Source organism: Cupressus sempervirens, chromosome 7, assembly GCF_028749045.1.
Source record: "Cupressus sempervirens isolate cs-2001-9-10 chromosome 7, ASM2874904v1, whole genome shotgun sequence".
NCBI classification, from domain to species: Eukaryota; Viridiplantae; Streptophyta; class Pinopsida; order Cupressales; family Cupressaceae; genus Cupressus; species Cupressus sempervirens.
Window position 1 is genome coordinate 136,154,648 of NC_143124.1, and position 25,356 is coordinate 136,180,003.

At 33.5% G+C, this 25,356-nt stretch overlaps 2 protein-coding genes across 3 annotated transcripts in view; both read right to left on the bottom strand.

The window, feature by feature from the left end:
* Positions 1 to 4,717: 4,717 nt before the first annotated feature.
* Positions 4,718 to 25,356, bottom strand: part of LOC149545880 (uncharacterized) — a 179,910-nt gene continuing 159,271 nt past the window's right edge. For both annotated transcript variants that reach the window (XM_089790865.1, XM_089790866.1), the window contains exon 12: positions 4,718 to 8,460. In XM_089790865.1, the coding sequence (XP_089646991.1) occupies positions 5,768 to 8,460 (2,693 nt within the window). In that variant the 3' untranslated portion in view covers positions 4,718 to 5,767. The remainder of the gene's footprint in view (positions 8,461 to 25,356) is intronic.
* Positions 4,789 to 5,427, bottom strand: LOC149545881 (uncharacterized). The gene is made up of 2 exons (XM_089790868.1): positions 5,264 to 5,427; positions 4,789 to 5,165 (listed from the first exon to the last, which is right to left on the bottom strand). The coding sequence occupies exons 1-2, from the start codon at positions 5,425 to 5,427 to the stop codon at positions 5,027 to 5,029; spliced, it is 303 nt and encodes a 100-aa protein (XP_089646994.1). The 3' UTR covers positions 4,789 to 5,026.

Below are 25,356 nucleotides of genomic sequence, written 5' to 3' on the forward strand. Positions count from 1 at the left end.
AGGTCAACTAGTAAGTCACCATTTCAAGTTGTTTATGGACATAACCCTTAGGGTGTTCTCGATTTGGCGCAGATTCCTTTGGGTGATAGAGTCAGTGATGATGGAGAAGCCTTTGCAAAGCATCTCTACCAGTTGCAAGAAGATGTAAGACAAAAGTTGTAGGACAGCAATGAGCACTACAAAGCTTCTACAGATGCTACTCAAAGCTATCAGGTTTTTAATGCAAGGAATCTAGTGATGGTTTATCTCAGAAAGGAGAAGTTTCCTACTAGGACTTATCATAAATTGAAATATAAGAAAATTGGTCTCTGAAAGATTTTGAAGAAGATTAATGATAATGCTTTTGAGGTAGAGCTCCCAAGTCGTCTTGATATATCTCCTATGTTTAATATTTCTGATTTGTATACTTTCCATGGTGATGATACCTTTGTTGAAAAGGAGGATGAGGTAGACTAGACACACACCATAACCATCAAAAAGAGAGAAAAGGTTGCACAGATTCTAGACAAGAAGATTGTTCAGACTTGCCAAGGTGACTACAATAGGTACCTCATGCAGTGAGAAGGGTTGGCACTGATAGATAGCACTTGGATTACAGAATGGGAGTTATAGAAGCTAGATGAGCCTAAATGGGAGTAGTTTGAGGATCGAAACTCACAAGAGCTTCGTTCTTTTCAAGCAGGGGAGAATGATGTAGGGGCATCCGAGGATCAAAGTTGTTGATTCAAATGTGGGTTTTGGTGAAGATTTACTTTCGGGAGTCAACTTTTGACTCGGATGTGGGTTTTGGCTGAAATTTTACAAGTAGTTATACTAGAAGGAGATATCTAGATTGCTGATTGAGCTTAGCTTGATAAGTCACCATTTTGACATTATTTTGGGAGCCAAAAATCTCATCTTCACCTCCAAAATTAGCTTTTTGTGTTTTTTCCAATTTTTTTAGAAATTTATTTTTGTAATAAATTTGAAATCATATCTTTGATTTCATTGATTAGTTGGCAATTTGTCTTGCCCTAGTTGGAGGCTTTTCTTGGAAAAAAATAGGATTCATAGGATCAGTTTTAAAAATTACCAAAAATGGAAAAAAATGTTTTCTCCAAAAAACTACCAAATATGAGAAATTTTCGAAATTGTAATAAGTAGGTATTAGTTTTCACTATCGAGGTAGAGTAGAGTTGTAGAAGTCTTAACAAAGATTTATGGTATTCTGAAACATTTGTCTTGTGTCAATTTCTGAATTATTCTTTGACAAAATCAAGTTACATCACCTTCACACGCTTCACCCGTCACTCTCCATTAAATCTTCTACGATTACTTCTATTGTAGAAACCAACATGTTGTACTTCCCTCTACTACATTTAATAAATCCATCATTGCACTCTATCAGCACATATCCCACCTTCTTAAAAGGGTGTCGTAAACCTTCCACCGTTAACCCTCACTTTATCCTATACTGAACTTATCCATCATTATATTACCAATATTAGGTAGAGATATTTCATAATTTGCTAACTTATCAGCTTCCTAGTTCGCCTTTTTGTAAGTGTGACTAATGTTAAAGTTGGTAAAGCTATCTAACATTACAATGATCTCTTCTATTTGGCTCTGAAAAAACCAATTATGCAATCTTCTATTTTTCAACATTTTGACTATAATTTCTGAATCACCCTCCAGATCAATACTATTCACCTTCAGCTTCACCCCTAAGTGCACCATGAGAAGAGCTGCAAATGCTTGACATAAGATTATCTTCAACGAACATGAAGAATACATAATACTATGCAACCAATTTATAGACAAATCCATTGCATCTTTTTGGAATAACTTAAACTTCACACATTTAAGATTGTATTCATAGGCCACTATTGTTAAGTAGTCAAAGTCGGCTTATGTTTTTCAAACTTAACTTTTTTCGTTGGTGTTTGATGTGTGTGTGTGTGTGTGTGTGCATGTTATATGATAAAAACTACCAATTTGGTGGCTATGCTCATCTCATTATTGTGGCAAAAGTTTTGGTATATTCTAAATACAATTAGTCACAAAATTCGATTCTTTGAAAAGAATTACTGCTCTAGTCTTGATCAAATCCTTCCATAGAATTCATATAAATTTGATTACAAAGCTCAAATCCATTGATGAAATTCATATGAATCTAATCATAGAGCTCAAATTCGTCCATGAAATTCCAAAACATTGATGCTAATAGGATGGGAAAAGAAAAAACCAAGGGGTAAAATGTGGAGATAAGATAAAGAGGATCAAGGTGGAGATCTTCGGGAAAATGGCTAGCTAAAATAAGGACTATGAAGAGCAACACGAGAGTATGGCTATGATCATACGCCACTTAAGAATAAGTGGTGCGAGCATTCAACGAAGTTGCTTAGTGTTTATGCTAATTTTGGATTTCGTTTACTATGTACCTCATTTTTCCCTCGCCTTTGCAACATTTTCTCCCCCATCAAATCTAGTAGCTTGCAGTGGTAGCTGCCGCTAGGAATACCAAGTTTGGAAGTGCTTTTGTAAAGGATTTGGAGGCCAAAGTTCATTAGGTTCTTGCTTCTATGTCGCATGCTCCATTACCAACTGTTAAGATCTAGGGATGACACAAGTTACAGAGTTTGTTGGCATAATTTTCCAACCCACCATTTTCTAGCATGAGGCATTGGTTGGTTGAAGTCCCCTCCTATCAACTAATAATTAGGGTGGGGTCCCATGGCACATGGCTTCCTATAAAATAGAGTTGCAGTCACTTTCTATTTTGTGCAGAATATTTCAAAGCTAGTGATCTCATGAATTATGTAATTTAGTTCAACATAAAAATATTAACTCCAAAATGTAAGGAAGTTGATGGTCTCATGAAAACAATCAACTTTGTCTTTTGAATTTTGTGCCTCAAAAAACAAGTTAAAAATGGATTTCCCTCCTAAATTATTTTTAACAAAAATATGAATCAAAAATATTTGATAAGTGGCAAAAAACATTCCTATGCTAGTGGGGCAATTTCTAGTCTTGCCCCTTTTTCACATGCTTGGTAAAAATTAGGAGCTCTTGTTTTTAAATAGAAGATTCTAAATAATCCAATATAAAAATAAAATTTTGATCATGAGACCACTCTCTTCTTCAAACATAACACTTAGGTCACCCTCATGGGACCCCTACTTTACAAAGTTAGTAACAAAAATATACAAGGGAAAATGGATTATAATAATGTACACAAGCTATTTGAGTGTTGACCAAGATTTGAGTAAATACTTGATACTCAAGGTTTGAACTTTTGTGGGCAAGAATAAGTAAACTTATCAATATAATGTCTTAAGATTTCTTATCATAGCTCCACTCGAATAATTATTATGATATTTATATTAAGAAAAATAAAAGTATTTATTTGTTTTTGTTTAAGCAAGAGAGGGCCCTGATCCTACAGAATACATTACATCACAACAAAGACCAAGAACAACAATAATGCAAAAATGCCTCAAGACCAACTTAGCTACTTGAAAATATCAAAAACAACAAAAAAGTGATTCTAGCTATACAAACCATAGCCAGAAAACCACTTTAACACTTCACTTACTACTATTAACCATATAGATCTAGTTGAAAATATAAAAACAACATATCCTATCAATACTAACCAAAGTATAAATCCCCTATGTGACAACAATGGTAAACTGAAATAGAATAATGTTCATAATATCACAAATGTTTAAAGTATTAAACCAGAAACAACCCAAAATGAAGAGCAACAAACAACTAATCATTTGGTTTTGTTAATAGCCTCTTAATTCTTGGGGAGGCAGCTAAGGTCCTCCTAGGTCTCCTACTCTCCCTCTTTGTTGTCAGAATCGTTGAGATCAGTCATGTCCTTTTTCATATGCTTCTTAATTTTGCTTTTGCTAGTAGTGACACCAACAACCGAGTTCTCCATCAGGCAATCAAACAACTTACATAGAAAGACATCACTTTGTTCAAATTATCAAGAGAGAAAGTCAAAGGGACAACCTCCCCCACTACATAAATCCTATTTTTAAGGGCATCTAAATACCCTTTGATAGTGTCCATATTAATCTGACCCCCTTCCTTGCTAATTAGTTTGTGCATGCGAATTTTGGCTTCAACCTTATTACAGGAATCAATTTGAATTTCACCCTTGTTTCAATGAACCTTTCCTCTTCAGAGTCTTCTGCCACTTCTTCCCCAGTTCTTTAATTCTCATCATCAGAATTGCAAGTATCCTCACCGTCTTCAGGGGCATACTCTTGGTCTGTCTCTAGGATCACTTCATCCTTAGCTAACTTCTCCTTGTCCTATTTAATTTTAATTCTGGAGCACCTACCTTCACCAGAGCTACTCTCATTCTTTTTCTCCTCTGTAGCATTAATTTTATATTTGCTTGATTCTGCTTTTCCACTTGATCGAGCTCAATGCAGCTTAATTTTATCGTCACTTGGTTGTTTTGCCATGAATTCATGAACTTCATTGTTAGCTAGCTGTTAAAACCCCTCAAAGCCTGCACATAAGGGATTAGGCCTACTTTCTCAAAAATATCCCGGATATCTCTGTTTTTGGCAAGTTCCTCCCAGTTCCTCAGTCCAACATTTTTCAATGTTCCACCCATTTTCCCAACCATGCTAAACAACAACTCCTAGTCAGACCAACATAAGCAGCCCAAGAACTGCAGACCATGTTATCATTGAAATTATAATTTAAAAATTAATTCATAATAAATAATAATTAGTTATATTTAATATAATAGGTAAGAAATTTATTTTCAAACATTTTATGACATGGATAAGAAAGGTGCTGCCATTATATAGTTTGACCGCTGAACATTATTAAGAAGGAGGAGCTCATCAGTTGGGACAACATCCAATAGAATTATGAATATGATAATTCACTATCACTATACAACATGCAATGTAGTAATACACAAGTATCCTATCTACAGTTAAAAATCTTCTATAATTCACTTCATCCTTCTTTTCACAGTGCTTGGTTTCCCTTTGGTTTTTTCTTTATCTCTTGCTTATTTGCGATCTTGGTTATCCTCAAATATAAACTTAAATCTGTTCAACCTGTTCCCACTTTCTAGTAATCTGTTGGAGGTGTAACCTATTACATCATTCTTGAGCCACTCGATGTCACACTCTTCATGCTTCTCATGCCTGCAAGTCAAATGAAAGGGGCAGTTTTTTAAACTAGATAATGAAGAAATTAAAAGTCTTTATACTATCATGCAGGTCATATGCATAAGATTACTGGCCTTGGGCAAAGAAGTTGTGATAAATTCAATAGTTCTTCCTGGATGTCATTCATTTCCTCTAATACATCACTCTCTTCACTAGGAAAAAATTTATGCCGCTTCACCTTTGTGGCCTTTATCAGGCCCAAGAGTTCATTACCCTCAGCCTGCATCGATTGTTTCATATTTTCGGAGATTGTTATACAACATTGTTGAGCTTTTATCCTCTTCAAGAAGAATTAGCTAAAATAAAAATATCTGTAGTATAGCATTGATTTTCATAATTCACATGCACAACTCTGATTTTTATACCTTAAGAGGGCAAGCTTTTGAAATGAAAGTCTGTGAGTAATAACTATTCCCTTTCCCTTAGAAACGTGTCTGAGCTTCTCAGATGTTTTTGTCCACTGAAGATAGTGCCCCTTTAGCACAAGAAAGACACCTTTTAGTTCCCCAATGAGGAAACCATGATAGAGATTGAGCACCTACTTTAACTTTGCAAGGTGATTTGATATCTTCAAGTACTTAAAACTGGCAATTATTATCTCCAGAGCTGGAACCAACTCCTAAAGAATCATTATTTTTCTGTTTATGGATATTACTAGAGTCCAATATGGATTTGGAGAGAGCATTCCCCTTCTCGTCTTCATCTTTAACAGATCCTGAAAAATGATTTGTTTCAGTTTGAAAACTGTTCTTATTTGATGACTGCATGTTCTTTTTGGCATGTATCTGAAGCTCTATACCCTTTGTACCTCCATCGCTTCCATTTCGAGCAATTCTCTCACCTTCATCCCAAAAGATAGACTGAAGTAGAATTTCCTTACATTTAATGCTCTCAGGTCCAAGAACAATGAAATCAGGATTATTATTATCAAGCTCAGCACTCTTAATTGAATCAATCATCACCAAAGGGTTATGAATGTCTCTCATTAAGGAAGAGAAGTGAATGAAAAAAGTATCTCTGCTTGTATTGTAATTTTGTAAAAACTGATGTAGACTTCCACCAAATTTTGAAGACAGAATCTCTCTGATATGTCTATCTTGGAAGATGGTTGAAAGCAAATTCACAGCATTCTTATGTAAATCTATGCTGTTGATACCCATCAAGCAAAGCATAATGATCAAACGTGTTGCCATCTCTGGAAAATAAGCTCTGCTGTCCATCCGGTAAGATTCCATCCATGTAAATGTTTCAGTTTTTGAAATTACTAATAGCTGACAAATAATATCATGAATAGGACGATAAAAGCTCTCAAGCCTTCTCTGGCATGTAGGTGAATATTGTGATTCAAGAAACAAAGAACAGTGTGAATTTCCTTGTTCCCCAATCATAAAATCTACAAAGAAGGACCTTGGCAAAAACAAGCCTCCTGATAGATACTCACACAAAGATGAATAAAAGAAGAGCTTTTCCAGTAGAGAGAGAAAATCACGTGGAGCAATGTAGTCATTTTGGTTCTTCCATTTTTTGAAAGTAGTGTACAAAGCTGTTTCAAAGCTTTCAATCAGATTCAACCTGTTATCCTGCAAATTATTTCCTGCAAATGTATCCATATGCAGCCAGAGCAGTTCACTATTCCAGCAATCATTGTGGTGGAGATGCTTGATAATTTTCCTGCCATACCCTGTCATCAGATCCTTAGGCAAAAAGGGAAGCAAAATTTGCAATCTTCCAATCTGGCCAAGAGTTATGCCATTGTGAATTTCGCTTATTATTTTGGCAATTATGTCTTTTAGAATCAAACTGCTTGTTGGATTCTCACGCAGAGAGATAAACCTCTCCACATTTTCATACTGTTGCTTTAATGGGAAAAAGATCTCAAAGAAACGCTCTTCAAGATTTTCAATCCCAGTCACCCCTGTTATCTGTCCAGACCTAGCCAATAGCTTATCTTCCAAAGCTTTTGAAACCTGATATATTTGAAGTATCAGAGTGCCTTCAATAGCAAGGATACAATGCTGATTTGTGCATGAAAGATAGATCTCTTTTAGTTTATGGACAATCTGGACTCCAACAGAAAATAGTTCCATCAGAAGAAACTCTCTTGCATACAGAGAAAAGTTCTGGGTACTAATGTGTGCACAGGTTCCTCGTTGTTGCATCACTTCAATCTTGCCACCCTTAAGCCAGAAGGCTTCACTATTAAACACAGTGCAAGATCTATTACATCTGTTCAATCTGGTGCCAAAATATTCTAAAACAAATTCAATGTAGATTTTATCTTCTTCCCTTTCCCAATGGTTTTCTAGTTTTGAAAGTGAATCCACTGAGGATAGCAATTTCTCCTTCCATGTATTCCAAAGAAACATCAGTGTTGTTGAAGAGACTGTATTCTCCAGCAGCATTTTAAAATCACAATCCCTCTCAAAAAAATTCTCCTCTTGGTCATGCTGAAATGTCTTGACATCAGAACAAAGGTGTAGATCAATAAGTTTACGAAGAGAAACAAATTCGAAGTTGACATTTTTCATCTTCTGTGCAAGGATCATTTGTTCCGTTAACTCAGAGAGACTCTGTGACTCACTTGAAAATACAGACATCTCACAATCACGGAAGTCAAGGGCCTGAGTTACATGGTGTATGTTTTGTTCAGCTATTTGTTTAATTTTCTCTAGAAGTATATTCTTTTCAGGAAAGTTCTGTAATGGCCATCCTCTATTTCCCATTCCCCACAATGAGTTTAACTGCACATGTAGTTGAAGTGATTTAACTGCTTCTTCATATCTTTTTGCTTTTTCTAGCATGATAGCCTCAAGTAATAGATCTCCTTTCATCTCTGCAACTTCTGCAGCCTGTATGAAGTTGCCTTTTTCCTCTTCGAATCCTATGAGTTCATCAAAATAATCTTTCATCAAAAGGAAGGACCTAATTAAGTCCATTGTAGGGAAGGATTTCACAAATTTCATCATTGACTTGGAATCCTTTTTCTGATGAAAATGATTTGCACACATTTTCAGATATTTAGTTTCAATTTTTACACCTTCACAAGTTTCACATCTTCCACAGTTTGATTTACAGTTTTCTCGTTTCAAGATTTGAATAAATTCTAAACCAACATCAAATAATTTCCCCTTTTTACAGGCGTTTAGGCATTTGCAAACACAATTAGCTCTGGCATATGCACTTGCTGCATCATGCCAGCATTTTGCCTGTTCAAAGCAGTCTCCTGCATTTTCAAGTTTTGTTTCATCACAGTTTTCTACATATGTTCTTCCTGTTTCACCAACATAGAACAAAAGATTTTAGCACAGGTAAAGGCAATATGTGTACTCCAATTATGATATAAATAAGATTAGGCTATAAGAAAATTTGATAGTGCATGTATTCAGAGAGAGGAAATGGCCACCAAATTTGCCTCTGCGTATCTTTTTTATTCTGATGCATGTGTTAGAATACTTCAGAGCCTAATCAGATTTAGTACACATATTTATACACTGAAAGAGGTTAACTGTTATTTCCTTCTTTAACAATACCAACATTCATGGCTACTGAAAACATTTTGTCCTGTATGCTAAAGAAACATACAAAAAGAAGCACTCTTACACCTGTTTGATGATTGATTTACAAATTTTATAAATTACAGGATAAAACTTAAATCCCAAGTGATGTAGACCTTTTTTGCGAATTAGTATCAATTTCTGTCTTATATAAACTAGGATTGGCATTTCTTTCAAGGCTCTTAAACCTCTCCTATTACATGTCTTGGTCTTTTAAGTTCTCTGTTTCAAACAATACAAAACATAATAGTGTGTACGGTACTACGGTGCAACCATTCTTCAAATTATATGAGGAAACTCCCTAACACAAAATCAAATAAAAAACTAACAAAAAGTTTACAAATAGGCATTCTCTACAAGATTTCAATTGGAGTATTACATTAAATGTAAATATCTGACTGAAAGTGTTTTGATCTAGATGAAGTACTGGATATCAATAGTTAGTCATATGGCTTTCAAGCTTTCTCATAGAGTGGTTGGTAATATTTTTTAGGGATTGTGTCCACTGGTTCAGAGAGGGTTTTTGATGTCACAAATGAGCTCTAAAGATGTATTGGAGTTGAATGACACTTTCTAGAGTGATTTTGGACGATTCATCTGAAACTTAATATTTTCAGTTAAGTTATTATTTTTATTAAGTGTCAATTTTGACATAGTTTGGTCAGTTGAGAGTTTGGGCTGTGTTGACTTTCATGGATCGCTTGCATGTAGCATTGCCTTCTTGGTATGTGTGTTCCAAGTGCAGTGATCTCTCTTTATATTGTGGAAGAGATATGGATAGATGGGTCACTTGAAGGGACATGTCTATTGATTAATATTTAATTAATATAATAGTTTATTATTTAACCCCACACACACACATATAACTTCGGTCTAATCTCATAAGTTTATCTAACTGAAGCTACCAAACATCAACACTCTTTCTTAGCTAGGGAGGATAAACACAAGACAGATATTACACCATTGGTAATATTAGGAATGAGAAATTTTAAGGGTATCTTTGATCAGAAGATATCCACATTTTTTATATCATGAGTAGTGGCCTCCAGAATACTAACATATAATATTCACCAAATACTCTGAATAATGGCATGCGGAATATCAACACAGGATATTCACCATTTTAAAATCACATGAGTATTGGTCTCCAAATAAAAACATATGATATTCACCAAATACTCTTGAGTAATGGCCTGCAAAATATTAACATATGATATTCAACATGTACTTAATAAGGTTTGAGAGCACATCTGATATCATGAATATTGGCCTCCAAAATATCAACATATGATATTCACCAAATATTCTTTGAGTAATGGCCTCCAGAATGTCAAGATGCAAGATATTCACCAAGTACTGTGAGTAATGGCCTTTATCAAGTCGCATGATATTCACCAAGTACTCTATGTAATGGCCTCTAGAACATGAATTTGCATAACATTCACTAGGTACTCAAAATGTTTATAAGGTATGTGCACACACATTCTCATAATGCATACAATATAAGCATCCATCATGCAATGTATAATCTATCATGATTTGCATAGACATGGTAAGATATCCATCATAATAGAAAATTAAGTTATAGTAAGATTACCACTTTTGAATAACTTTTCCAAATACAAGTGATAATCATTTGGAAGTCGTCACTCCCTCATGATGTACACAGAGGCTAGGCCCATCAAATCATGCAATCATACACATGGTACCAAAAATTTACATTTAGTCAAAACTTGCTCTGATTCTGATACGATCACAATCTTCAAAGATCAACTGGAACATATCCTTTATCTACTCCTTCAGATGGATGTGTCAAACTCCCTCTAAATCAATAATCTTCTAAGCTCCTTTATCTTTGAAGAGTGTCAGACTCCCTTTCAATCTGATAATAATCCTCCTTTTCCTCGAGAACATTCTCAAAGGAAAAGATCAAGGCAAATAGCTCTTATAGTACATACAAATAAGAGAAAGACTATAATGAATAAGAAATAAATGCTTATTTGTATACCACCATCCTTGATTGTCCTTGTCATCGTTCCTATGGTAACTATACATATAATATTGAATTTCTTTCCCCTTTACACTTAAGATATTATATTGATCTCATAAAATACCAATCATTTCTTAAATACAAATTATTTATTTTAAGGAATTCACAATGTTCTATACACACACACACATATCAACTATACTTTCAATTATAATATCCATGTCATATTTGTTATTGTGTAGGATCTCTAATAGAAATAATGATGGAGATATAATTTTGACTTACATTTCTTTTATACAGAAGTTCAGATCTCCATATTTGTCTTCAATGAATCAAGTGATGATGTATTTGCAAATTTGTAGGTGGTACGATCTTGGGGACTGTAAGTATGTTTAGTAACTAATATTGCTTTGTCCATTGATGTGCATATTATATTTATATTCTACCAAAAGACATGGCCCCATAGGGGCATGACTCTATGTGGTCATGACTAATCAAAATTGTCTTAAACACCGACAGTAACTAATGCGCCTCTTCATTACCATGCCTGATACAATAAGAAAACTCAACAACTATGCACAACAAGTTATATGTAAGATAAATATGCATAGCCCGATGATTAGTAATCATCCATATGAAAGCCCGATACTCAGAATATCGACAGTAATACTAAACCCAATCCCTAATTGGTATGTTGAACTATAGCAGATGTCTTCAACCCGATATGAAAAGGTAGAAATATATATATCAAAGAGTTTAATCTTTAAGATTACATCTCATATTTTATCTGATAGAAGCTATAAACATTAACACTCCCTCTTAACTAGGGAGGATAAAAATTCGATCATATACCACTTCATTATAAGAATATCGTTGATCAGAAGATATTCAACATTTTGATATCACAATTAATACCACGAGTATTGGCTTCCTAGAATATCGACATCCGATATTCACCAAGTACTCAATCAAGGTTTTGATATCACATCTGATATCACGAGTAATGGTCTCCCAAAATGTCATATGATATTCACCATTTACTCAAAAATAAGATTTGATATCAAGAGTATTGGCCTTCCAAAAATATCAAAGATATTCACCAAATACTCTTAAGTTATGGCATCACAAAATGTTGAGATGCAAGACATTCACCATTTACTCAATTTGTTTGATCTCATAATACAAGTTATTGTAAGATCGTCACATTACAATAACTTCTCCAAATACAAGTGACATCATTTGAAAGTCGTCACTTCCTCATGATGTACACAGGGGTAGGCCCATCATTTGTATATATAAGGATGTTTTCAACTCCCTTTGAATATCAATCATCAGAGCTCCTTATAAACTCCCTCTTCCTATAATAACATTCTGAAAGCAGAAAGGTCATGGCACATAGCAATAATGATTAAAAGTAAATACACATATATAGCATAGTACAATAATTTGATATTCTAAGACTCCGTCTTAGAAATTTTAACAAGCTTATTTTACACTTCAATGAATATATAAAGAGTAACTCCCTCTTAATCCATTGCTTCATACATGTTAAGGGTATTCGAAGTTTCTTTAGAATGGACGTTACTCTAGATCTGTATCAAAATCACTAACTTTGGCGAAAGTTGCTTGATGTTTCAGTCTATCAAGGCATTTGAATGTTGAGTGACCATAGTTGTCACATTTAAAGCATTGCATTTTCGAGTAATTAACATGTCTTCTTTTCCTTTTGAATTTAGGTTTCTTGTTTTTATCAACCTGGGCTGTGAGAGCATGAATATCACCTTCAATAGGAATATCACCTTGAGATATTAACATGCCCTCCTCTTGTATGCAGTCATACTTTAGTCGACCAAGTTTAGGAAGCTTTGAGCAAGCACATACCTCTTATCTAAAATATTTCCATGATGATAGAAGACCCTTGAAAGCTATCACTGGTAATTCTTTTTCGTCATAAATCTGGCCAATTTTGGAGAGTTGGTTTCTTAGTTCTGTTATCCTCATGAAATATGAGGCAACAGATTCTCCTGTTTTCATTTTAATGTTGAAGAGATTGTCTTTCAAGGTTATAATTCTTGTTGTATTGTTTATCTCAAACATTTCTTCAACAATTTTAAGCATTTCGTGTGCTGTGTCTAATTCGGAGATAGTAGGGAGTAGATGATCCCTAACACCATCCACAATTAATTTCATGGCTTTAGTGTTATCTTTTTCCCATTTAATCAATTTGTCATTCCCTTTTGGTTGCTCAGATTTGTCAATGACTTACTTTAGGTCTTTATCTTTTAAGGTTAACTTTATTCGTAATTTCCATGCTGCATAATTTGACTCACCGTCAAGTCTATCCTCCACTTTTATACCGCTCACCATTTTGAAGGAAACAAAACTCTGAATATTTTAGGACACTTTAGTAAAATAAATCTAATCGGGATTGTCTCTTAAACTTGCTCTGATACCATGTTATTGTGCAAGATCTCTGACAAAAACAATGATGGAGATATAATTCTAACTTACCTTTCTTTTATACGGAAGTTCAGATCTCCAGATTTGTCTTCAATGAATCAAGTGTTGATGATGTATTTGGAAATCTGCAGGTGGTACGATCTTGGGGACTGCAAGTATGTTTGGTAATTGATATTGCTTTGTCCACTGATGTGCATATTATATTTATATTTTACTAGAAGACATGGGCCTATAGGGGCATGACTCTACGTGGTCATGACTAATCAAAACTGTCTTAAACACCGATAGTAATTAATGCGACTCTTCATTAACATGCCTGATACAATAAGCAAACTCAACAACTATGCACAACAAGTTATATGTAAGATAAATATGCACAACCTAATGATTAGTAATCATCCATATGAAAACCCGAAACTCAAAATATCGACAGTGATACTAAACCCGATCCCTGATTGGTATGGTGAACTATAGCAGATGTCTTCAACCCGATATGAAAAGGCAGAAATATATATGTCAAAGAGTTTAATCTTTAAGATTACATCTCATATTTTATCCAACAGAAGCTATAAACATTAACAATATTAAACATATAAATGAATATTCATGCAATGTTCATTCCAATAAAGGTATATTCATAACTTTAATTATAAAAGTAAATGTGTAACTTCATACCTTATTGGTGCCTGTTACCTTAATACTTTGATTAATGTTACCTTCTATCTAATGTTTATTGTATACTTGCCTCAATGGTGATGTGGCTCTAATGTCATTTTGCAAGTGCTGACAACTTCGAATCTTGGAAACTTCGAATAATGATGCTAAGAAAAGAGAACAAATTATAATCATTCGTAAAATAAGAAAAGGAAGAACCAAAAGATGATCTAGAGAAAACTCTATGGACTGAGAATAATGAGAAAGCCATGAAAATAATAGTGAATGTTGTTCGAGATCATATAATACCTATTGTAGCAAAACATGTAACAATATATCGCATGTTTAAAGCCCTTTAAAACGCATTTATAAAAAATAACACTAGCAGAAAACTTGCTCTTAAGAGACAAATGACTAATATTAGCATGAATAAAGGAGAATCAGTAAATGCCTTCCTCATGAGAATCACTGAAATGAGAGATCAATGATATTCATTTGGTTACAAGATTGACAATCAAGAGTTATCTCTAATAGCATTAGGAGGACTACCCAATTCTTGGGAGTCATTTGTATAGGGTATAAGAACAAGATCTAAACTTCTGAAATTAGATTGATTAAGATCTGATTGTCTTCAAGAAGAGTCGAGAATAATGAATAAAGGAAAACAAAAGACAATAGCTGAAGACATTCGTGTTCTTAACACCAATTCTCATAAGAAGGGTAAGAAGAACTCCAAAAGGAAAAGGAGCTTTCATGGAAAAGGATCTTCAAAACAGAAGAAAGACATGTCTAAAATTCAATGTTTCAGATGTGATCAATATGGACATTATGCACTAAATTGTCCTCATCGATCAAAACGTCAAGCATCATTTGCCAAAAGTGATAAATCAAACGAAGATAAAGATCCTAAGAAGTATGCCTTCTACTCAGCCTTATTTCGTCAAATATCAACCAAGTCCAACACTTGGATAGTTAACAGTGGATCTTCAAGACACATCATTGGATATGAAGATAATTGAAAACATGCAAATAGAATCAAATGAAGAAGTTACAATTGAGGATGATTTTGCACATTCCATAAAAGGAATTGGGACCTGCACCATCAAATTAAAAGTCAGGAAAATCTATTCAGCTTTCTGGAATTCTTTATGTACTAGGTATTAAAAAGAACATAATATCTATATCAGCACTTGAAGATGATGGCTATAGAGTTACATTCATGGAAGGTAAAGTATTAGCATGGGCAAAGATTTTAACTATAAAGAAGGCTAAAACTATAGGGGTAAGACAAGGACTGTTATATGAAAAAGTTAGGAAAATCTATTCAACTTTCTTGAGTTCTCTATGTACTAGGTATTAAAAAGAACTTAATATCTATATCAGCACTTGAAGATGATGGCTATAGAATTACATTCATGGAAGGTATTAGCATGTGCAAAGAATTTAACTATAAAGAAGGCTCAAACTATAGGAGTAAGACAAGGACTGTTATATGAACTTTGCACTAAGACAAATCATGCACTTGTTCATGAGACCTCAGATTCAAATGAAATATGACATCAAAGATTAGGTCATATCAACTTTCGTACCCTAACATCTATGGGGAAGTTGGCAACTTGAATGCCCAAATTAAGTCAAATTCAAAATGAATCTTGTAAAGGTTGTGCCTTGGGGAAAAACACAAAAAAAAAAAAAAAAATTTCCTAATAGTTTGAGAAAAACTAAAGATGTGTTAGAACTAGTACACTTTGACCTATGTTGATCCATGTCAACACCATCCTTAGGAGGATTTCTGTACTATGTGAAATTTGTTGATGACTTTTCGAGGAAGACACGGACATACTTCCTTAAGTGCAAAGAATCTGAAGAGATTCTTATCTGAAGAGATTCTTTGAAAATTTAAAGAATTCAAAACTATCACTAAAAACTCCTCAAAAAAGAAAATTAAAGTTCTAAGAACAAAGAAACAAAAAGAATACACTTCAGAAATATTTAAAGAATTCTGCAAACTTGTTGGGATTAAGAGGGAGTTTATAGTTCCCTACAACCCACAACAAAATGGACTTGTTGAAAGAAAAAATATAACTACTGTAGAAAGAACAGAGAATCAGAAAGAATACACTTCAGAAATATTTAAAGAATTCTGCAAACTTGCTGGGATTAAGAGGGAGTTTACAGTTCCCTACAACCCACAACAAAATGGACTTGTTGAAAGAAAAAATAGAACTACTGTAGAAGCTCTTAGAGCTATGATGTATGATCAAAACTTGAGCATGGCATTTTAAGCTGAAGCATCTAATAAGCAGTCTATATTCAAAACAGATGTCCTCACTCACATCTAGACAGAAAAACTCCTAAAGAAGCCTTTTCAAGTATGAAACTTGACATTAGCCATTTGAGGATATTTGAATCTCCTATGTATATTCATGTACCTAAGGAGAAAAGGACAAAATTAGAACCTACTAGAAAGAAAGGAATCCTTATTGGTTTTAGTAAAATAGTAAAGAGTTACTGAATCTACATACTTGAACAAAAACAAATAGAACTCAGCAGAGATGTTATCTTTGAAGAAGACATCGCTTTCAAAAGAGCCAAACTTTTAGATGAACTAGATACGGATGATTCACCCCGTTCCATAGAATAGGTTCCTACTCCTAAGATTTAGAGGGAGTACCCTAAAGAGACTTTCTAAGAGGCCACTTCGGACAAGAAAAATAATAAAGGAGATGAATTTGCAGCACCTAAAGGGACATTCAGAGAAAGCAAAAGACCTCGCAAATTAACATACAATGTCTTCATGTGTGAGATTCCAAATTCTGAACCTTCTAATGCTTTTGAAGCTCTCAAGTTTGGAAAGATGCAACTATAGAATAATAGCAGTCAATACTAACGAATAATATTTGGGACATAGTTCCTAGACCTAAAGGAAAATCTGTTGTTTCATCCAAATGGCTCTTCAAAGTTAAGTATGCTGCAAATGGTAGCATGGAAAAACATAAAGCCCATTTTATAGCTAGAGGATTCTCTCAAAAGAAACTTTTGCACTAGTTGCTAGGTATACCTCAGTCAGAGCTGTAATAGCCATTGCAGCTGCCAAACGTTGGAAAATTCATCAAATGGATGTGAAATTTGCATTTCTAAATAGAAGTATTGGGGAAAAAGTATACTAGGAGCAACATGAAGGGTTTGTGACTCATGATCCTGCTTCTTATGTGTGTAAATTAAAAAGGCTCTATATGGAATCAAATAGGCTCCCCGAGCCTAGTATGAAAGGATTGACAAATATCTACCAAGTCTTGGATTCTTCAAAAATCATGCTGATCCAAATCTTTATTTTAAAGTAACTACAGGTGATATGTTGATTCTAATCCTTTATATTGATGACCTTTTGATTATAGGAGAAGACCACCTCATTAATCCATGTAAGAAAGAATTGACTTCTAAATTTGACATGAAGGACTTAGGGATTCTTCAATACTTCCTTGGATTGGAAGTTCATCAAAAATCAAGAAACATCTTTCTAAATCAAAAGAAGTATATAGTTGATATTCTGAAATGATTTGAAATGTGGAACTGTCGACCTATGTCAACACCTATGGAAACGAATTTATAGAAACTAAAAGAAGCAACTGCTGAATCCAAACTTATCGATCTCACTTTATACAAATAGATAATTGGGGCTCTCATGTACCTTGTGAATACTCAATCAAATACCTGCTATGCTGTGAATGCATTGAGTCAGTTCATGTGTGAACCTCAAGAAATGCATCTTGTTGCTTTGAAGCATATATTATCTTCAAGGCACTATTGGGTATGAATTTAGATATGAGAATATCAAGTTGGAGTTGCATGGATATATTGATTCTGATTGCGCTAGAAGTGTAAAAGACCGAAAAAGCACATCAAGATGTTTCAGTTTAGGATCAGCTATGATCTCATGGATCTGTAGGAAGCAATCTTCAGTTGCTCAGAGTTCAACTAAGGCAGAATACATTGTAGCAGCAATGGGAGCAAGAGAAGCAATGTGGCTCCGAAAATTGGTTGTGAGTTTATTCAGTGAGCCTTTGAAACCTACCATTATTCACTATGATAACCAAAGTTGCATCAAGTTATTCATGAATCCGGTATTTCATGATAGATCAAAGCATATAGAAATCCCTTACCACTACATAAGAGACATGGTGGAAAGAAGAGCTGGAATATTTTAATACAAGTGATCACATAGATGACATTCTCACCAAGCCTCTTCCAAAGGTGAAATTTGATCATTTCAGAAAGAAACTTGGTATGGTTGAAATGTGAGTTTACGAGATTAAGTCTCAAAATTGTAAATTTTGTATTAATATAAATAAAGATGTTTAAGGTGTAAACTCCTATGTTCCCTTGAGTTTCAAGTACGGGGACAGTGGTGGACGCCAGGATAGGTTTCCGAGACAGCAATATTTTTTGATGATTTTGGGGATGGGGGGGACAGCAAATGGGGACGACTATATATATATATATATAGGGAAATTTTAAAATATACGTTGAAATTTGAAAATATATGTCATTCATATGAAACTAAGCACAAAGCATGTCATTTAAACAATATAGAACCATAACATACAACATTTGAATGCCATCTAGGAATTAATATCCAATTTCAGTACTTAATTGTCAAAATGCATATCAATATTAGTGAACAATATCATAATGATAAATATGATAAATCTGAAAATCTAAATCTAAATATGCCTAAAGCTATACGCCCAAAGGTTACAGGGCTGCCATAATGTAATAAGTATCAATATATCATAATCATGTTCACGTTCAACATAAAAAATATAACATAGAAAAGTGAAGCAGACTGCTGCTCCTATTTTGCCTCTACCGCATTTGGAGGGGTGGGGCCCACCTCTGTGACCTAGTAAGGAGCCTTAAAATTATTTTTTAATATTCACTTTTTTAAAATTAAAAAATAAAATAAAAACATTTGGGGACGGCTCGCCATACTCGGTACAGTTGGGGAATGTCTAGGCGTCCCCTTTCCGTACCAAGGATGGCCTTTTTTTTTTCCCAGTCGTCCCCAAGACGTCTCATGGTAATTTGCCTTTTTTGAGGATGGTTGGGGGACATCCCATACCCGTCCCGCTATCCTCGAGACATCCCCATTTTCGAAACTCTTGTTTTTAGGCCAGATATGCATCCCCGAGGAACGTGGGTAAACTCTTTTGTCATGTGTGACTCTATGACTTATGGGCCTATCCTATGTACATTATTAAAAGGTGACAATCTTTATAGTGAAATGCTGACTCTAACATTATAAGCTGACGACTTTATAATGATTAGATTACTATTATGATGAATATCATGTGACTTGATATCATGGTCAAGTCATGATAGTTAAAAGGAAATATTGATAGATATCATGTAACATGATATCTATACAAGATCAATATGTTCTCTTATCATGGTGGATATTATGAAACATAATATCTATGGATATACCATAGTCTCTTAGGGTAGACATCATGAGACTTGATGTTCTTAAGCATATCATAGGTTAGGTGACATCTCTTTTCAAAATAAGGAGAACTTATATATATATATTGTCTAATCGAAGCTACAAACTTTAACACTCCCTCTTATATATATATATATATAAAAGAGGGAGTGTTAAAGTTTGTAGCTTCGGTTAGATAATATATGTAATCGATATCAAAATCTATATATATATATATGATTACTTACTGATATATATACACATGTATATATATTCTGAATTCTATTGATCCTGTATTTCTTGATCTTTGCATCATAACCAATATCATATATATATCTTGATTGTATCACAGTGGTATCTCATATTTACCGATCCTTGTTTAGAATCAATATTGATTTGAATGATTCAAATCAAGCTGTGATCAATATCATAGTGTGTCATGTCCCTCATTTTTTACTTAATGTAATAAATGATATTAAATAAACGTACTAATAAATAAATATTATAATCTATTAATAGGTATATTTCATATAATATTATTAATTGATATATAGTGATAATACAATAGAGACAAATTCTTAAATAAATCTTTTAAAACAATAATCATATATTTTTAATGTAAAAATATATTATTATAATTAATATAATTCAAGATTATATACCTTTCGTAATTAATCTAACTAAATTATATTATTATGTATTAATCAAATATTTTAATAATAGGGTATGGATAGACACGACCTTTACTCATAGGGTAATAAAGGGGGATATAGCAAAGAGGATGAATAAGGGAAGATATAGAAGAAGACAAAAACAAGAAACCAATCATCAAGCATAATAAGTAGCGAGAGTCAAATCAGAATGGGTTGTCATTATTCAGGAAGAATTGGAGAAGATTGAAGCATCAAGAAGAGGAATAAGCAGAGATCGTCTGAAGGGAAAGAAGACCAAAGACCACTGGGAGCATTGAAGGCAATAACTTTAGATAACGAGCAAAGAAAGGGAGTTAGTGACTCCGTCCAAATCACTAGCAGCACCCTCATCACCCGACACACACCGCAGCGAATTTAGTCAGGAGGAGTTTTTAATTGGCTCAGCAATCTAAGATACACAATGAGGGTATTTACAAAAAAATGAATATATAGTCAACAAATTACACAAGATGCATAAGAGAAATACGGTGTATATATTCCAAAACCATCACATACAAACTTACACTAGTGAATCAATAATTACAGGAGATATTTAACAATTAGAATAGTGTCATGTTGGAGTAAAACGTGTTGTTACGAGATACAAAATGATTAAGATAATTTGTGGAAGATGTCGTTTGGACAATATTCAAAATTGTAAGCACAAAAACCAAAATGTAAGCCATCAAATAGAGAAGTCGGAAATTTGGAAGGAACAATAAAACAAGTTTGTAATATTCAGCGAATAATCCGCCAATATAGACGACCGCACTAGCAACAAGGTAGAGAGTATGATAAACTAGAAGTCATCCCAACATCCCTATTAACAAACCATACCGCATTCAATGATCTGTAGATACATAATACAAGATGTGGAAATGATTAAATAGAGGGAGAGAAGACATTAAATAAAGGAAATTCAAAGGACACGTAAAATATATCTTTTGAGTACCAAATTGAATAAAATGAAATCAACTCAGAGAACACCAAGTAAACTAGTAGTAAATACAATGTAGAATGGTTAGGGATAGTAAATCAATGAATAATACGATGAGGCATCGAGTCAAGGAGACATCGAATGAAGAAAGCACCCAGTCAACTTTTTTTCAAAAGACACATCAATCAAACGAGGCACCATTGTAATATTGGGACTCATAAACTCCATATACTCCAATGACGATAAACTTACAAGGTTGGACCTCATCCCTATTTGCACTCTAGCGAATAGAGTATACCAATACGGAATTTTCAGTAATACCATCCAAAACATTATAGATTATGAAACAATATTTATATCAATAATCATCTCTGAGATATAGAATGGTCTGACTTTGCAAAGATATTATACTTTAAGTAAAGTCAAGGACTAGGAAGAAATCTTTTATAAATAAATTGAAGGATTCAGTGACAAATCCTATAAGCCCGGACGTGGGGACATTATAGTGGTATCAGAGCATGATCTTGCCATCCTGTAGGGTTAATATAAAAGAAAATGATCAACATATATAAACAACAATTGTCATCAAAGACATGGGAAGAAGAATGGACAAAAGATATGTACAGTCAACGAACAAGAAGAGAAATATCCAATAGTTCTAAAGAGATAGACCAGAGCATAAGCAATAATAAGGGTAACCATTTATTTTAGATGATATAAATATGTACGGAGAGCATTCGTGACATGGCTACAGATGATCATCACTTAGACTGGCATTGAATTCATATAATCAGAAATAAAGATTAAAGTAATGACATTCAAAATTGAATGTTATAATTCCTCGTATGTAATTAAGGTAGAAAGCGAACCTCTTTGAATGACTTCACAAGATATTCTATAATTGAATATTCTTAAGGAAGTAAGGCAGGGAATCGAGTATTCTCTGAAGGACAATACATACTGTTAAGGAAAATCATATGCATAGTTAAGGATGGATACACCCAGAGTGGGTATCCATTAGGCCTAGGATGAGGAATATCTCCCTCGTAGGAAGGATGGATATATCAAGATTGATTATCCATAAGGTCTTAAAGAGAAGCACTGTGAGAAGATGGTGCTTAGTGGAGAGTTGTTCTATTACTTAGAAACCCAAGAAGCACTCCCCCAAGAGCTAAGCATCTGATCACAACTTCTCTTTAAGAAGGGTTTAAATTGGGAATTAGGATCTTATAAGATTGAATATATTCTATCATGGTTTTTGAAGTACTAACATGTGATGCAGGTCTAACATGTGTATGCTTTGTGTTTGCATCGTGTCTTTGTGCATCAATGTGTATACTTTGTGTCTACATTGTGTCTTCATACACTGATTATAAATATTTTGTGCATGCTTATGTTTTTATATATCCTAATAAATGTTTCTTAGTGAGGACCAAGAATCAAGGACATTCCTAGTAAGTGTCGAAAACTAAGGACTTTCTTAAGGAGGATCGAGTATCATGAACATTTATAGAAAGGGTGAAGATTGATGACATTCTATCAAGTTTGGATCAAGGGCATTCTTAGTCAGTGTTAAAGTTAAGAAGACATTCTAATGAATGTTTTACTTCTTAGAAAGGAATTAAGACAAAGACTCTACATCTTTGAAAGCTTACTTATCCGGAAAGAAAGTAATATAGATTACTTAACACACGAGCATTGAAGTACTACAATATATACATTTTGCCGTCACAATCAATTCTCGCTATCTAAAAATTATTGAAGTACTACAATATATACATTTTGAATCAATTCATTGTCATTCAAACCTGCAATCAAATAGATCAATTGTCAGGATTATATTGAAATTGAACAAATATTCTAAAATCTGATAGAAACTTTACAGAAATTATCAAGGTATGAATAATGAAAACACTACAAAGAAAAAGATTTATTGACCAAACAAGAGCTAATCCTAGCTAAGGAAAAGATTAATGCAGAGATAAATGCAACAGAAGAAAACACAATAGGAACTAGCACTAGCAAGAGATAAATTATAAAATTCTTCTATTTAATTTATCAAATGAATAGTACATACACTGGCTCTCCTATGGATTTTCTTCTCTCCGTAACTTTCTATCCAAAAACTTTGTTCTCCAAACTTGACCTAAACCTAAAACTAAAAACTCTATTTATACTTTCTAAGACAATCTACAGAACCTTCTAGATTATTACAAAATAGGAAAAACAACTTATAGAATATTCTAGATCATTACAAAATAAGAAGAATAGCTTATAAAATACTCTAGATCAATATAGAACGGGGAAGAATGACCCCAAAATGATCTGTACGAATCCCAAGAAAATTATCTTATCCTAATGACGAAATCAGGATAGATTTCTCAAGTTAGCTCGTGCATAAATCACGTCCAAAATACTTTATGTGGGTGCTCCTGCACCAAAGATCTTCTGGAAACAAAAATCAAGAGAAAGTTGGTTGTAGGAAGGGCGTAGAAACACTAAATTCTTCCACAATAGTACAATTATCAAAAGAAATGTGAATAGAGTTTCTAAAATCAAACATCATACAAGAAGAATGACTGAAAACCCAGAGAAATTTATGACATTTTTGTTAATTATTTTTCAAATACCCTTAATAATCTGGATTCTTCAAACGTACTAGCTCAAACTAAAATGCTAGAAGCAATACCTGAACTAAAAACGATGGAAGATAATAAATTCTTATATAAAAAATTTACAAAAGAAGAAATAAAAGAGGTCCTCTTCCAACTCAATCTGGACAAATCAGCTGGCCCAAATGGTTTTCAACCCTTTTTCTACCAAAAATGTTTGGAAATAATAGGAGAGGATCTATGGAGAACCATAAAAGCAACTTGGAACTCGGGTTCCCTCTTGGCAGAAATTTAACAACACTTTCTTAGCATTAATTCTCAAAAAATCTGATTATAAGGAACCAGGTGATTTCAGACCCATAGCATTATGTAATACCATTCATAGGCTATTATCTAAATCTTTAGCTAATAGACTAGAAATTTTTTTCCCTAGAATCATATCAGAGGAACAAATAAGTTTTGTCCCAAATAGGTCAATTTTCGATGGCATTATCATTCTAGAAATAATCCTTTCTGTTCAAACAAACAAGGATTGTGATTGTTAATGAAAGTAGATATTCTAAAAACCTACAAAAATGTAGATTGGAGATTCCTTTGTAAAACACTAGAATCCTTTGGATTCTCGTGTCAATGGATCAATTTGATTTGCAATTGTATTTCTACTCGTAAACTATCCCTTCTCACTAATGGGTCAGTTGAACGTTTATTTAATACATCTAGAGGAATTAAACAAGGTGATCCAATATCCCCTTTCTCTTCATTGTAATGGTTGAAGCATTTGGAATATCCATTAAAAAAGCCCAATCATTAATAAATAAATAAGTAAATAAATAAAGGAATAAAAGTCACAGAAGGAGTTTCAAACATTACCCATCAACAGTTTGCAGACAATACGATATTACCAAGTGAATGTACAATGAAAGAAGCATACAACTTCAAATAGATAATTAAGAATTATATGGAAGCCTCGGAACAAATGGTAAATGCAAACAAATCAGAGATGTACTTTATCAACACTACAGAAGAAACAGAGGAAGACATGTAGTTTTATAGGATACAAGAAAGGATCATTCCCTTTTAAATACCTTGGCATCCAGATTGAGAAAGGAATCAAGGATTGTAAAGCCCGGGATACGATTCTAGAGAAAGTTGATAAGTCAATAGACAATTGGAAAGGGAAATTGTTTTTTTTTCTAGAATCATTGATGATTTCCAAATACAGATTTGGATCTCATATAAATATGAGAGGAGACATGTCTCTATAGTTAATCACCATTTAGTTAATAAATAACTATATGTATAACTCACCTTTAAACATATATATAATATTAATATATTAACCATATATGTAATATAATATTATATTATTATATAAAATATATAATGCATAATATATATAATATATATTATATTACATATATAATATATATAAGATACTTATCTTAAGGATAATTTATCATTTATGAGGTAGTCTGATAAAATCAATTCGACGGAGGCTACAACAAAGTCATGTCCTGTAGCGACATGTGGTGGTGAAACAATTACATTCAAGAACATCATAACACAATAGTCTCTTCTGATCATAAGAGCCCAATTAGTTAAGTAATATGTGTGTGTGTGTGTGTGTGTGTATATATATATATATATATATATATGAATATGAGACATAAAACAATGTTTCATATAAATCATGAATACAAATACTCAATGTAATGAGTATATCACTTTGACTAATGCTATACTTCAACAAAAATGACTAACAAAAGCGGGTAGGATGGCACTAATA